Raw genomic sequence first — 15,840 nt, 5'->3', positions numbered from 1 at the left:
AAAAGTCAAAAACAGTCATAGTATAGCATGTCTGAAAAAGTCAAAAACAGTCATAGTATAGCACGTCTAAAAAGTCAAAAACAGTCATAGTATAGCATGTCTGAAAAAGTCAAAAACAGTCATAGTATAGCATGTCTGAAAAAGTCAAAAACAGTCATAGTATAGCATGTCTGAAAAAGTCAAAAACAGTCATAGTATAGCATGTCGGAAAAAGTCAAAAACAGTCATAGTATAGCACGTCTAAAAAGTCAAAAACAGTCATAGTATAGCATGTCTGAAAAAGTCAAAAACAGTCATAGTATAGCATGTAGAAAAAAGTCATAGTACAGCAGTCTGGAGTTGACGGTTCCGCTATCTTTCCTTTAAAAAGTTCTGGAGTGAAACGTCCTCTCTCCGTCTCTTTGTCTCCTCTCAGTACAAACGCAATAAAAATAACACAAAAAGACAGACTATCTGAACCAAAGTTTTATTTAATCAATCGCATAGAAAAATTCAACACAGACAACAGTCTTCAGTTCTGTACAGCAGTGTTTCCCAAAAAACAAATAACGGTAAAAGGTTGCAAGCGTAAGGCACTGAATCTCTAGTTGATTGAACTTGACGGGAGAACGAAAAATAAACCCGGTGAAGAAAAAAACGAGACAAATGCATAAAAAGGAAACCAGCAGCAACAAGACAGACCATTAAAAAAAAAAAAAAAACGCTGAAGATATAAAGTCACCTTCTTCTATCGACCCATAAAGCCATTCTCAAATTAAGATTTTACAATCATAGACCTCAGTTCTGTCCTCGCAGTGCAAACAGAAGAGCTCGGAGTGTATTTTTGCTGAAATACGTTTAAATGTCTAAAGATTTACCGACATGCGAAGCGTTCGAGGGACGCTAGAGAATCTGAAATTTGACGTCCGATTAAAGAAATTGTTCTACTTTTATTGGAAAATATTGTTAGATGAGAAAAGATGGATTCCATTCATGTTCGTACAGTGTTTGTAATGCTGTAGCTAGAAGATGGTTAACTTAGCTTAGCATAAGGACTGGAGTCTTTATGCAAAGCTAAGCTAATTGGCTAACAGCTGTGGCGTCATGTAGAGCATCCAGGCGTGAGAGCGATATAAATGTTATCACCAAACTCAGCAGAGAGAAAATAAAAACATCACCTTCCAGTGTCCTCTCCTCTCATTGGCTGAGAGAGCTAGTAGCCTCTCTCCCGGCCCCTCCCCCTATGGGAGGGGCTAAACTGAATGTAGTTTAAGTCGTCTCCTCCGTGCCTCCTCCTGGCGCCCCCCCTCACTGGATCGTAGCCTCCCCTTCCTCTCCCTCCGCGGGGGGTCTTCCTGGACCCCCTGTGGTTCAAGGTGGTCGGTTTGAATCCCGCCGCCTCGTCCCAGTCATCCTCTGTGCTGCAGCCCACAGACAGGGACTCCAGGTAACCCACCTGGTTGGGCTCCGGGGGTCCCAGCTGGACGTACGCGTTGGTGGGATGATGATGAGGCGGTGGTCTCCGGAAGCCACGGTAACCGCGGGAGGGGTTGTTGTTGTCGGCGGAGACGGTCGTCTTGGAGATGACGTCATACGGTGACGGAGAGCTTCTGGGATTCATGGAGACGTCTTTGACATCAGGTTTTGAAACCAGTTTGATCTGAAAGGAAACATTTACTGATGTATTAATATACGACCACAAGGGTTTCACTGCTACAACACATTACTACAGGTACTCTGATACTATTACTACAATGGTTACTATTACCACTACATATGTTACTACTGGTACTTTTGTACGACTACTACAAACGGAAACTCCAGGTACTATTATACTGCCACTACAGATGACTTCTACTCCCACCACAGTGATGAATACAACATTAAACGGTGTGTGTTATACGCACTATGGGCGTGTTGTTGAATGGCGGGTCCACCAGCAGCACTGCTCTGGTCATACCGTCTCCCTGCTCCTCCTTCAGGGCCGATGGGAAGGACATGCTGGTTCCACCTGGTGCCAGCAAACATAAAAACACTTCAGTTGATTGATTGTGAGTATTTATTTCAACACTTTAATTAGGACTCGTGTGATAAAATCTGTCAACGTACCAAAACCAGGAACCACCACTGCTCTGTTGTTAGCATTAGCCACATTAGCAGCACCGGGACTCTCCAGAGGACCAGGGACTCTGCTGGGCCCGTGCATTGGGTCCCCGTTGGTGGGTTGACGCTGCTCCATCGACGCCTGACTCACCTGGAGCTCTTCAGGGGGGGCCGATGAAGACTGGTACCCCATTGAGTACTGAGGGTACCCCAGGTGTCCCTGGCCTTGACCCGGGTGGTAGCCCTGAGACAAGGGTGGGGGGGTACCCCGATATGTTGAGCTAGCATTGGGATACCCAACCGGGTAGGTTGTGTTTCTGTGGGGGGGCATCTGTTGCTGCTGCCAGGACAACGAGGGGGAGGAAATCCTGTGGGGGGGTTGGGGCTGGGTGAAGGGGTACCCAACCTGGGTGAAGTGGGGGTCACTGGGATGGGGGGGCTCAGAAACCGGGGCTTGTTGTTGGTCGTACATGGATGCTGAAGTCGGCGGGTAAGGGGGGTGTGGCTGGTACGCCTCCCGGTGCCTGGTGGGGGGGTAGTGGGGGAGGGGAGGGGAGGGGGAGCGGGAGGGCAGCTTGGGTTGCATGGTGTGGGTCTGCTGGAGGGGGAGGAGGTAGAGGTAGGGGGGGCACATGGGCATGGAGTAGGCCTGGAGAGAAGAGAGAGCAGGGGGGGTGTCACATCATGAAGACACGAAGGACGGGAGAAGACACGAAGGACGGGAGAAGACACGAAGGACGGGAGAAGACATGAGACAGCCGATTCTCTGCTGCCTTCACACAAAGACAGGCCAGCTGTTTCCCCCTTTATGCTAAGCTAAGCGGCTTCATACAGACATGAAGGTATCGATCTTCGAATCTAACTCTGGAAAAGAAGCTTGATGGAAGTTATATTATAATATTCACCAACACATATTATTCATGATTCATGGTGGAAAATGAACTCATTTCCAACTGGAAAATGTCCTTTAATGTATTTATGGAATTCTTATCACAATAGTTTGCTCTGTGCTCATGTTAAAAAACTAATGTTTTATGATCAGATTTATATTTTCTATGAGTACTTTTTTTCTTACCTTGATGCCCAAGTTGAAGAAAAACCTCAAGATGTTGAGATCTGCAGAGAAAACCGAACATCAAATATTAATATTATAACACATTATATTTAGGAAGCGCTTTTTAAAATCAGCATTTATCACAGAAATGTCAACGAGTAATCAATTCATCTGAAACTATTTCCTCAGTTGTTTCATTTTTCATTCTTTTACATTTGAAGACTAAAAATGATTTGATTTGTCGATAATAAAACAATCAGTTTCAGAGTTCATTTTTCCCAGCTCACCTTGCGGCAGGTCGTCCCCTGATTGGCTGGAGGAGAAGAGGGGAGTCAGAGCCACGTCCCCCGTCTCCCCCTGAGGGAACCCGGGGTAAAGGGGGTCCTGGTAGAGCTGGGACAGCTGGGACAGGGGGACAGCTACTGGGATGGACTGGAGGTGGGGGGGATGAGGAGATGGGGGAGGAGGGGGAGGAGCTGACTGTAGCTGGGGGTGAGGAGATGGGTGAGGAGGGGGGTGAGGAGGGGGGTAGACCATGGACTCGGAGTGAGGAGAGTCCTCCGTTTGATTCTGGGTGTTGGGATGGGAGGTGGAGAGAGAGAGGGAGGGATGAGGGACTTGGGAGGGGTGAGGAGGCTGGAGGTGAGGACCTGAACCCTGAGAGGTGTGGGGGGGGTAGAGAGATCCTGGAGCTGGATGAGAGGACTGGACCTGGGCCACCTCAGACTGGGACTGTGGGAGGTACTGGACCTGAGGCAGCGAGACCACTTCAGAGAGGGACTGAGGTCGGTGGTGCTGCTGCCGGGCTTCGCTCTGCATCTGGGGCATCTGGATGATGGCGGTTTGGTTCTCAGCTTGTGTTGATGAGGTCTGGGTTCGGGTCTGGGTCACTGAGATCTGGCTCTGGTTTTGGGGCATCGGAGGCAGGTTTTGGAAGGCCTGAGATGTAGTCAGAGGAGCTCCGACATTTGGAGGATCTGAAGAGAGAGAAGAGGAGACATGAAGACAGCGGTGCTCTGGTGGTTCATCTTCATCTCTCTACTATCAGCTTTCAAATAAAAAGGCGTAAAAGAGCTTTTAAAATATTCCTGAAGTGGACTAAATATGCTTGAAATGAACTATTTCAACACCAATAAAGAAGGTTCCTTACTTTGTGCAGAAGGGGGCGGAGCCTCACGCACTTGAGCAGCCTGGTGGATTAGAGATGAGGAGAAGGAGGAGGGTGGACTGGGGGAGTGGGGGAGAGAGGAGACAGGAGGGGAGGAACGGGGGAGGGAGGAGGAGAGAGGGAGGAAGGCCTGAGCGGCGGCGGCGGAGGGAGCGATGGGGGCGATGAAAGTGGGAGGAGGCAGCGCAGAGGACGGAGGAGGAGAGGACGACTTGGGAGGAAGCGAGAGGGGAGGAGACGACGAGCAGGAAGCAGCAGCGAGAGCAGGGGGGAGGAAGGGGACGGAGGGAGGCACGGCGCCGCCCGCCACCCGAGGTTTGATGCTCAGGGGGCCAGCAGGAGGAAGAGGAGGAGCTAAAGCAGCAGGAGGAAGAGGAGGAGCTAAAGCAGCAGGAGGAAGAGGAGGAGCTAATGCAGCAGGAGGAGGAAGAGGAGGAGCTAAAGCGTAACACTGTGTGTTCGATTTAGCTGAATTAGAGTCGGCGTTTGCAGACGGAGCAGCAGGAGGTTTGGCTGCAGGGAGGGAGGGGTTGGGGGGTGTAGTAGCACTAGGAGTAGTACTCGGAGTAGTACTAGGAGTAGTACTCGTAGCAGCAGCAGTAGTACTCGTAGCAGCAGCAGCGGATGCAAGAGGAGGGGTGGAGGATTTGGGTCTTTCTCCAGCAGAAGGAGACGGCGCTCCGACGTCTTCAACTGGACTTTTCTATAAAAGACAGATTAGTGTTCACCTGCATGAATTCAATACATGAAATGAAAGATTCCCATCAGGAGGTCGATAATAGCCGTTGTATTTTTACTTTCATTAGTGTCATCTTTAGTGGGTATTTGTAGAAAACATGCAGTTAAAATCATGTTCATTTAAATACTTGCTTTGACTCAAATAAATATTGTCATTAGCAGTTTTAACGATGTATTTTAAGTTTCTTTTGAACACCAGGTTACTTAAGAAGACACAAACTCACCGCCTTGATTCCTTGGCATCGTCTCTTGTCTCCTCCCTTCCTCCTCCCTCCATCGCTCTGCACCCCACCCTGAGCCAGGGGAGCGAAACAAAGAAACGTGAGACGAACATTTAAAGTCATATTTTTAAAAGAGGACAAAAACAAAGATTTACTTCCTGTTCAGTTTGTTAAACAGAGAAATAAAGAAATGAACCCTCTGAACCCCAAAACCCACCGGCGGGATGTAAAAGCATCTTTTCTTTAAACAAATCAAAGGGTTACATAATATGTTGTTGTAAGCAGGTGACTGTCTTCATGTAGGTCCTCAGGTTTGAGTGACGGTAGATTAATGCGGACTCACCCCGAGGGCGGGGAAGCTGTTCTCGTCTCTGAGCTGAATCTCCGCCAACGCCACGTTCCTCTCCTCCTCCACTTTGTCCGAACGCTGCTTGTCCGTCAGACCGAAGGGAGGATCCATCGAGCTCAAAGACTTCCTAAAAACAAACACTTGTGTTCTCTCTAATGTCCACCAGGGGGCGACTCCTCTGGTTGTATAGCAGTCTATAGAAAATGACTCTACTTCTCTCTTGATTTATTACCTCAGTAAACATTGTAAACATGAGTTTATGTCTCAATCTCTAGTTTCAAGTCTTCTTCAATACAGCATGATGTTCATTTAGTACATTATGGTCCATTTAGAGTCACACAGACCATGAAGCAGGGGATGCTTTAGGGCGGGGCTACACGCTGATTGACAGGTCAACTCCAGAAACGTATACGCGTCTCTACGTCACTCCTCAGTCTAAACATTGTCACTTCCTGTTCTGAACCCTCCTTTAGACTCTGTTGGACCAGCAGTAGATTCACTTAAATCCTCTCCACACACACACACTGACCTGGAGACCTTGGAACCCCCCTGCTCCTCTACGGTGGCCTGCGGGGGCCATGAGTGCTGCTTTAGCATACGCCCACTGGAGCCCGGGGCTGTTGCCTGGGAAACGGAGGAGGAAGAGGCTGCTGCGATGTTCTTCCCTCTGCCTCTTCCTTTACCCCTCTCCTCCCACTCTGAGAGGGAACGAAGGATCATTAGTCCGTTTACTTTAAGAGTTTATGTGAGAGACAGACAGACAGAGACAGACTGTGTTCATATGCGTCTGTCTCACCTCCGTTGAGCCTCTTGTCTCTGTTGACCACTGTACTCCAGCTGCTCTCATCATCGTGAGGACGGAGACTCCACAGAGGAACCTGTCTGCAGACAGGAAGTACTGCACTTAAGTACACATTTCAGGTACTTGTACTTTACTGGAGACATTTATTTTCATGCCACTTTGTATTTTTACCCAACATATTAAATAAATAATCAATAAATACAGCTCAAACTAACCAATCAGTCATTTATCATGTAAATACATTTTCTGGTTCATTATGTTAATCTATCAGTGATAATGTTAAAATATTAGTAATGTTAATAAAGTTAATGTATTCGTAATATATTTGAGGATGTACTTCCCTGTATTCTCATCATTTTTACAAATAAACAATCAATTGATGAATGGAGAAAATAATCAGCAGATTAATCATAATGAAAATAATCACATTGAATACTTTAACTACATTTGACTGATTATACCAACACTTACTGTAACTGAATATTTCCAGTGTGGTATTAGTACTTGTACTGCAGTAAAGGGTCTGAATACTACAGTATAGCACATGTGTTGTTAGTGACTTACTTCCTGGTTGCCAGTTCTTCTAAATAGACGCTCACTGGGCCGTTGTTGGGAGAAACCTCCTTGATGGTGGCGCTGTAGCTCCGCCCCTCGAGACGAACCTACAGGTGATATACACATGTATATGTATATTTATACACGTATATTTATGTACACAAGTAGAGTGAGACCCTGAACTCGTCCCACTCACCTGACAGCGGTCTCCTACAGTGAACTGCATCCCAGCAGCGATGCAATAATCCATCTTCTGTTGTGCTGAAAGAAAACCACAAACCAGTTACCGTTAAAACCACAACCCAGTTACCGTTAAAACCACAACCCAGTTACCGTTAAAACCACAACCCAGTTACCGTTAAAACCACAACCCAGTTACCGTTAAAACCACAACCCAGTTACCGTTAAAACCACAACCCAGTTACCGTTAAAACCACAACCCAGTTACCGTTAAAACCACAAACCAGTTACCGTTAAAACCACAAACCAGTTACCGTTAAAACCACAAACCAGTTACCGTTTAAACCACAACCCAGTTACCGTTAAAACCACAACCCAGTTACCGTTAAAACCACAACCCAGTTACCGTTAAAACCACAACCCAGTTACCGTTAAAACCACAACCCAGTTACCGTTAAAACCACAACCCAGTTACCGTTAAAACCACAACCCAGTTACCGTTAAAACCACAACCCAGTTACCGTTAAAACCACAACCCAGTTACCGTTAAAACCATATATATATCATAATAAATATAGACATAAGACATAAAATAAGGCATAATTAATTTTATAATGTAATAAAACAGTATGACAAATAACTGAACACATAAATTAGGTAAATAGTATAACATGAATATTAAATAATCATAGCGATAACACTATATCATACTATATTACATTAATATTATTATGGTTCACAGAATGTCCCTCTTGCTTTTAAATGTTATTATTTATTTTGTTTTGTATTTATTTCACATCAAAAGGTTAATAGAGGTTTTTCTTATCTTCTGTCTTTAAACTGCATATTTGAGGAGATCAGTTTGGATCGATACATTTTATAGACGTATTAATTAATTCATTGTTTCAGCAGAACTTTTCGTTTCGATAAAGACGATTCATTTGTTATCGTCACCTCTCTTGGACTTCTGCCAGACGTCGTACTCAACGTTTCTGAACATAGTCGGGTTCAGTGAACGCCTCACCCTCTCAGGCAGGAGACGGCCACGCCCACGACCCTGAGAGAGAGACACACACAGAGAGAGAGAGACAGAGCGAGAGACAGAGAGAGAGAAAGACAGAGCGAGAGAGACACACACAGAGAGAGAGAGACAGAGCGAGAGAGCGAGAGACACAGAGAGACAGAGAGCGAGAGAAAGACAGAGCGAGAGTGACACACAGAGAGAGAGAGAGACAGAGCAAGAGAGCGAGAGACACAGAGAGACAGAGAGCGAGAGACAGAGAGCGAGAGAGACAGAGAGCGAGACACAGAGAGAGAGACAGAGACAGTAATTCACTATAAGGTTGATAAAGTAGAGGTGTGTGTAGGGTTTGGGTTGATGTTTTACCCTCTGGTTGTTGTATCTTGTAGTCGTCGTGCTCGTTCCATTTTCTACCCTGAATCATGAAAAAAACACATCATGAGTATTCAGATGAAAGTACTAATACTACACTGAAATACTCACGTAAACGTCACTGAAGTACTAATCAGCTGGAGAGTCGATCAGATGTTTGATCAACAAGTCGTTTCTCACTGAGATCAATACTGAATGTGTCAGAAACATCAGGCTGGACTTAACGTGTAACTTTCTTAATTTAAAACTAAATGTAACTAATTATGAATTGTTATCAAAATAATAAATTGTTCAACAATGTTGCAAAACACCTTCACTATAATTTAATCTCACATCTTTTTAATGAAGCAATAAAATAGTTAAAAAACAAACAGTAGTACAAGTACATAATGTATGTAGTTGAATACATAATGTATGTAGTATATTGTCACCAATATCTGATATCAATGCCTTAGATTCGGTTTGCTGTATCAGTTTCATGTGGCAACAAATCAATTACATTTAAATGGAACAAATACATTGATACTGAATTGTTATCAATTAAAATAATAAAGAGGTAAGAAACCTTCAAAATGAATATGAATTACAATTGAAGTGTAAGGATTTTTAATGCAGCAAAACAGGAGTAAAACCCAAGTCCACAAAGTATAAAGTATATCCTCACTACTACCCGTTAGTAACTAATCAATAACCTACCAGAGCGGCTCTCCAGCGTCCAGGTCCGAGTCGTCGCTGCTGACGCAGACGTTCATGCCGTCGTCACTCAGCAGGTCGGCCGGCCGGCTGCTCCGCTGGCACGGACCCAGAGAGGACCGGTCCACGTGGAACACATCGTCGTACAGAAGCTCGTACAAGATGGCTGACGGAGGAGACGCGCGGTTACTTTATGGTTCATGTCGGGAGTTTACACAGAAGGACGATTTGTTTTTAGAGGCTTTAGAAACTGGACGTCTTAAGAATCCATGAATGAATCGGACTTCAAACACTCACACTGACAGAGAGCGGCTCCTTTGATGTGGCTGACGGGATAAACGCTGTCGTAGTGATTCCCGTTCAGGAAACACAACCGCACCTGACAGAGAAACAACAAAGACTTCAAAGTTCAGTTTCTGTTCATTTACTAAATAATAAACATCTCTCATATAGAACATCTCTCATCTATAAATTATAATCCTCAAAGAGTTGAATGTATGATCTTCAGAATGATGGAGTTTATTGCAGCTGAACTAAAACTGACCGCCGGTGGAAACATGAAGATTAAAGTGTGTCTTCTTCTTCTCACCTTGTCTTTGAAGTTGTTGTCTGTGATGTTGACGGCCGGTTTTCCGGCTTCCTGGAAGATCAGAAAATCTCTCCTACAGAACGACAAACACACAAGTAAACACTTTAAACTCAATAAATATGAAGCAATAAAGACACGGATTCTTCATCAAACTCTCGATGTAGATCCACTTTTCCTTACAAAGATAAACGTTAGACACTTAAAAGTAGCAGCCGCCCGTCGTAGGTTTTTATTACAAAAAACCGTCTTCTGTTTGTTTGCAGAGTACAGAAACATTAAAAAAACATTTGCAAGAACGAAGTCAAACTTTATTCTGGAAAACATCCGACGTTCAGTCGACTTCCTGTTTCACGTGGAAACACGTCAAACCACCACAGAAGAAGAAGAGTCTTACTTGTACATAACGGCCAGCGCGTTGATCTCCACCTCTCCCACCCACTGCTGCAAACACAGAGCGCAGCGCGAACGTCACTTTAACGACAATACAGTTCTGAGTTCTTCATGAAACACTTCATTTATTCATGAGGAAGTCGGTGCTTCTGTTACCTGAGGGTCTTGAAGCTTGAAGAGATAATCCTCAAAGTCTCCTTCAATAAACTGAAACACAACAGACGTCATGAGTATTATCGATAAAACAATATGCAACGTCACTTTGAATCCTTCAATTCTCTAAAGTTTAGCCGTAAACGTCCATGTTTGGTGTGAAAGTGAAAGAAGGAGAAATTAATATAATACGAGAGGAAGTAAAGAGACTTTAAAAAAAGCCCAGAATGCATTGCAGATCACAAACCCTCGTAACCTGTGAGTCACACCCTCTCAGATCTACTGAGGCTCACAGACTGGCTCTAAAAACCTGATGAACTGCATTCTGGGAGATGTAGTCAGGCCCTGCTGGAGAGCGAGGTGAGGCTCTGTGATTTTATATCAGTCATAAAACTAAAAGACTCAAACTTTTACTTTCAGTTGACTCTCAACCTCAGCTATGAAACAACTCTCAGCTACACGTCATTAAACTTCTTACATTCGTCTCTGATCCGTTGAGGCTCAGAGCAACATTTAGTCTCACTTCATCTGCTTTGTGATGGTGTCGATTGAGAGTTAGAAGCTTCATCTAATGCTGCCGTCATTGGGTGTTTCGTTGGTTATACTCTTTAACACGTGTTTTTAAACACAAGATTTACTACAATCACATTTTTAAAACATTTAGTATCGATGTTTTGTTAAAATAAAAGTATATAAAATACCTTTAGGGTTGTAAATATTAAATATTGTCCCAATAGATTCATCTCAATTTATTGTTTTGTTTCATAAAATATCAGAAAAGGGCAAAAAAGGTGTTTTATAAATTTCTTAAAAATCAAGTGACTAAAACTACTATTACAACTACTTTAATGTTTTATATTTTACAGGACCAGTTTTATTTTGATTATTTAAATCAACATTTTGCTTGTTAAACCTGTTCTCTGCCACATAACATACCAGAGGCTGTGAGTACATTACACCATGTGTGCGTCGCATTTTGACAAAACACCACCAGATCCACTTCAGACTAAATAAAAACAATAATTATTTCATTAATATAAACACTCACCGGCCTCTCTGATCCAAGATAAAGCTGCTTTATTAATATCGGAGGTTTTCGTGTATAAACACTGTTCTGGTGTTAGTAGTGAACTTACAGTCTCATGTCTATAGATACATATAACGTTAGTTATATCTACTTTATAGATATATGGGGAGGTTTTAGTGAACTTACAGCCTCATAACTCTCTCGGTTCTCCTTCAGGAACTCCACACACTTCGCTCTAACTTTAGTGTGAAGACTTTGGCAATGCAGCACCTGGACAATAAAGCACAACAACAGTTAATAACCGTTAATATTAACGGTTGAATATTAACGGTAACACAACATGTTAAATGCATCATATGTATAGTTTGTTTTAAAAACTTGAGCCCTTAACTACTTTATCTGTGTTTCATTCAGAACTCCATTAAAAAGCTGCTGATTTAAGAGTATTAACGTGTTAAAGTTTATAAATGTTGACTTTTATCTCGAGCTCAGCTGACAGCCGTCCTACTTATGCTAGCTTTCATTCGGCTAACATTACAACACACTTGTTAGCTCACACGAGCACAACAAACAGACCAAGCCCACGTTTGTTTGTCGTAAACCAGATTTTTTTCTACCAGTTGTAACACTTCACCTGCTCCGCGACAGCTCTGAACAAGCACGAGCCGTCTTTGGCGATCTTCTTCCGATGCAGACCGAGCGACTTCAGGTAGTCGTCCATTAGTTTCTCTGACCCCTTTTCCTCGGTACTTTTCACGCTTCCGCCGCCGCCGCCGCCGTCCATTGCTAGCAGCTGTTAGCTGGTGAAGTAACGCTACCTGGTTGTTTTTAAAGCTCTAAATCGTTTAGATGTCACCGGCTACAAGTTTTAATATCGGCGCCGATTATATTTAAACATCTTCATCTGCCGAGGGTCGAAGGAAAAAATGTCGGCGTCTTGTTTCGTTTCCCAGGAAGAAGCCCTGAAGAAGGAGCTCACGACTGTGTGAAAGTGAAAGTAGGACAGTCAACTATAGCTCGCAGTTAGCACGCGAGCTAGCGACACGCCCCTTCCTTCTTCTTCGGCGTCAAGTTTAGGCGGAGCGCGTCATAGCACTTCCTCTAGTTCAACAAAGTAAAAGTCTTAATACAATATAAATATTAAAAAGCTGCAGGTAACTTTTATTTTCACGTTGATTCATAACCCTCAGAATAAACACTGGACACATTTCAATGTAGAGTAGTTATTATCATTATTATTATTAGTATTATAAATATCATTTTTATTATAAATATAATGTATTATTTTTATTTTCAATAATATAATTGTTTGCTCTAATTATTTATATAATTATTTTACTATGATTATTTAATATAATCCCTCAGTGTTAAATGATTATATTACAAGTAAAAGTCATGTATTCAAGATTTAAAGCAAAAGTAATTGTAATCGTAGTAATATATGTATGTCCTTATTTCGACATTTCCATAAAGAATACACACATATGTAAATAAATACATAACAACAAGGCATTCAATTCGAGGGAAAAGAAAACATATTCACAGAAAAGATGTCAGCTGAACTTTAATCTTATGATACCTACATACTATATTCTATATACTATATATGTATATATAATTTACGATATTGTGAAAGCAACCTTTCACGACTAGTTTAGGCTATGTTTGATACACAATAATAATCATACCTTAGTTTTATTATATTTAATTGCGACCTTAATTTGAACACAAGTTAAGCCCTTTGAAATGTACAAAGGTATCGGCATCGAGATTCTAATAATTTTTTTGTTAATATATATTTATATATCAACAATGTATTCGTTAATTGTATTTTATTTCTGAGTAACTAAAGCTGCAAAATAAATGTAGTTCAGTAAAATAGTACAACAGTGTTTTCCAAAATGTATTGGAGTAAAAATATAAAGAAACAAAAATAAATTAAATACTCAAGTTAAGTACAAGTACTGCAAAATTGTACTCATGTATACCACAATTTACACCACAATTACTTTTTCGTTTAATACAAATCACAGCGTTGTGTTCTTCTGTCACGTTTTTCAAAATAAAACCCTCCCTGTCAGAATCACGCCAGACCCCGGCGTTTTCAAAATAAAAGCCTGAGTCTGTGAGACTGTGTGAGACTGTGTGTGTGTGTGTGTGTGTGTGTGTGCGTGTGCGTGTGCGTGTGTGCGTGTGCGTGTGTGTGTGTGATGAAGTCGCAGACTGTCATGATGTGCGAGGGAAAGAAAAATCCCGCGAAAATCCCGAGCTCCACGTGGTGGATCAGAGTGTGGGAAACACCGCAGGACTCCGCCCACTGAGGGGCCTCATCACATCAAGCTGCGCGAGGTTAGAGGAACCGGAAATAGAAACTCGTAAAAAAGAAATGCAGAAGAAGAGAAATTGTAAAGAAATGTGATACTTTGGTATTTAATGAAATCAGATTAAATGCGTAATATGTTTTCCAATAATACATTATAATAATAAGTAATTATTCATATTCATCCTGGACTGACTCCAACTTTAGTTTCTAAAATACATTTAATAATAATATTTTTTCAGAAGAAGAAACAACATATAAATATTTATAAATTTAAATATAAACTTTTTTTCTTCAACGAGCACTTTTTAGATTTACTTTGTTTCCTTTCTCTTCCATCAATCCTTCTTTGGAGCTTCCTCCCTCCCTCCCTCCTCGAGAGAGAGAGAGAGAGAGTGTTGGCTAACACTAATGTATCTAAAACTCCACCAGCAGGGGGCGCCATATATCTAACTGAGCTTTGTTAGATACGTTGTATCTATATATATATAGTTTGTGTAATCCGTACACAAACTATATAACATATGACCATTTAAGTGTTTACTTCTTCCTCCTTTATAATATGTATTTGTTTAGCTTATAGTTACAATTGTCTACGTTTACTGTATGTTTTATTGGTTTTAATTGTTTTCTTTTGTTTTCGTTGTTACGTTTTTAGAAGAAAATCTGGTTGTGGTTTCCGGCAAGCTGTTTCCTTCTGTTTCCAGTCCTTATGCTAAGCTAAGCTTAGCTTTCGATTCTACTGTACAAACATGTGGTGTTAATCTGAACTTCATCATTTTATGAATTGTTTTGTACATATACAAAGCATGTATGGAGATTTATACATATATATATATATATATATATATTTTTGTTTATATATATATATATATATATATATATATATATATATATATATATATATATATTTGTTTATATACATATACATAAATATATAAACATATTGAACATTCAGCTCACTGTCCCTTTAACGGAACGTATTTCAGTTAGAAGAAAGAAAGTGATTGTCTCCCCTTCTCTCCTCCCTTCTCCTGTCCTGCCTCCATCTCCTCCTCCTCCCTCCCTCTCTTCCCCCCTCCTCCCCCCCTCTAATACCATTTACAAACATCTAATACTGACCTTAATGGCGTGCATGTGTGTTGTCACGCTGCGTGATGATTCGCTGACGTGCAGACCTCCTGCTTGCCACCATGGAGACCTACAACATGCTAAGTAACCGTGGTAACCAGCAGAGGAGGGGGGGGGGGGGTACCCATGGCGATTGACACTCATCCTCCCACTCGTTCGGTAACCTTCATCCAGGATTCATCCTCTGAAACAACAATCTGGTTGTTTCTGAAGCTAATGCTACCTAAAGCTAGTGATTCTATGTTTTTATACATTATTGTACCACGTCATAGTATTAAATGGTAGTACGAGTGAGTAATACTACGAGTATTCTTCTCACAGTGAGTCAGATCTTTCTTTGGCACTTTTAACGTGATCTTACACAATGTGAGTAAAGACGTGTGAGTCAGATTGAATCAAACTTTATTGATCATCGCAGCAGCAAACAGTAACAGGATACGTTGTAAAAAGTAGAACGTGAGACGATCTGATGATCGATTCGTTGTTTATTTCATGCGTCTGTGTGGAAATAAAACTTTAAAAAAATGTAAATGACGAGCAGGCAGAAATCAGCTCTCAGCACTGTTGATTGGAGAAACATTTTCAAAATAAAACAACGCGGCTGCTCTCTGTGTGTGTGGGAGTTTTACTTTGAAAGGCGTTTGATTTCGCCCCATAACTCTTCAACAGAACACGATAAGAACGATTTTACTAAACGTTTATTTGTTATCATGTGCAAATTGGTTTTACAAGGCGGTTTGAATTCACCCTTTTTAGTGCGGAAGCTAGCCAAGGAAGCTAGCCAAGGAAGCTAGCAGAGAATTAACAATAAGCTGCTAATAATAAATCACTATATATATATATATATAATATATATATATATATATATCACAGTTAAAATCAAGCAACACGAGTAATAAATACAGAAACATATTTAAAAATCTGACTTATTTTCGCTGTGTTGTTTTGTTTCATTTTGAAAACTGTAAATAAAATGTAAAAAATACACGATTGAT

The 15,840-nt window shown here is 41.7% G+C and overlaps 1 protein-coding gene across 1 annotated transcript; it reads right to left on the bottom strand.

The window, feature by feature from the left end:
- Positions 1–450: 450 nt before the first annotated feature.
- On the bottom strand, positions 451–12,328 carry otud4 (OTU deubiquitinase 4). Its single transcript, XM_079295822.1, has 21 exons — positions 12,029–12,328; positions 11,581–11,664; positions 10,371–10,421; positions 10,219–10,265; positions 9,825–9,897; positions 9,533–9,614; positions 9,239–9,401; positions 8,537–8,585; positions 8,104–8,206; positions 7,166–7,230; positions 6,979–7,076; positions 6,409–6,494; positions 6,142–6,310; positions 5,607–5,739; positions 5,267–5,335; positions 4,287–5,007; positions 3,424–4,113; positions 3,158–3,198; positions 2,089–2,731; positions 1,887–1,990; positions 451–1,639 (listed from the first exon to the last, which is right to left on the bottom strand). The coding sequence occupies exons 1-21, from the start codon at positions 12,176–12,178 to the stop codon at positions 1,193–1,195; spliced, it is 4,068 nt and encodes a 1,355-aa protein (XP_079151948.1). The 5' UTR covers positions 12,179–12,328; the 3' UTR covers positions 451–1,192.
- Positions 12,329–15,840: the final 3,512 nt, after the last annotated feature.

The sequence above is a fragment of the Melanostigma gelatinosum genome, assembly GCF_949748355.1.
Source record: "Melanostigma gelatinosum genome assembly, chromosome: 23".
Classification (NCBI taxonomy): Eukaryota; Metazoa; Chordata; class Actinopteri; order Perciformes; family Zoarcidae; genus Melanostigma; species Melanostigma gelatinosum.
This window is presented reverse-complemented; position numbering and strand designations above follow the sequence as displayed.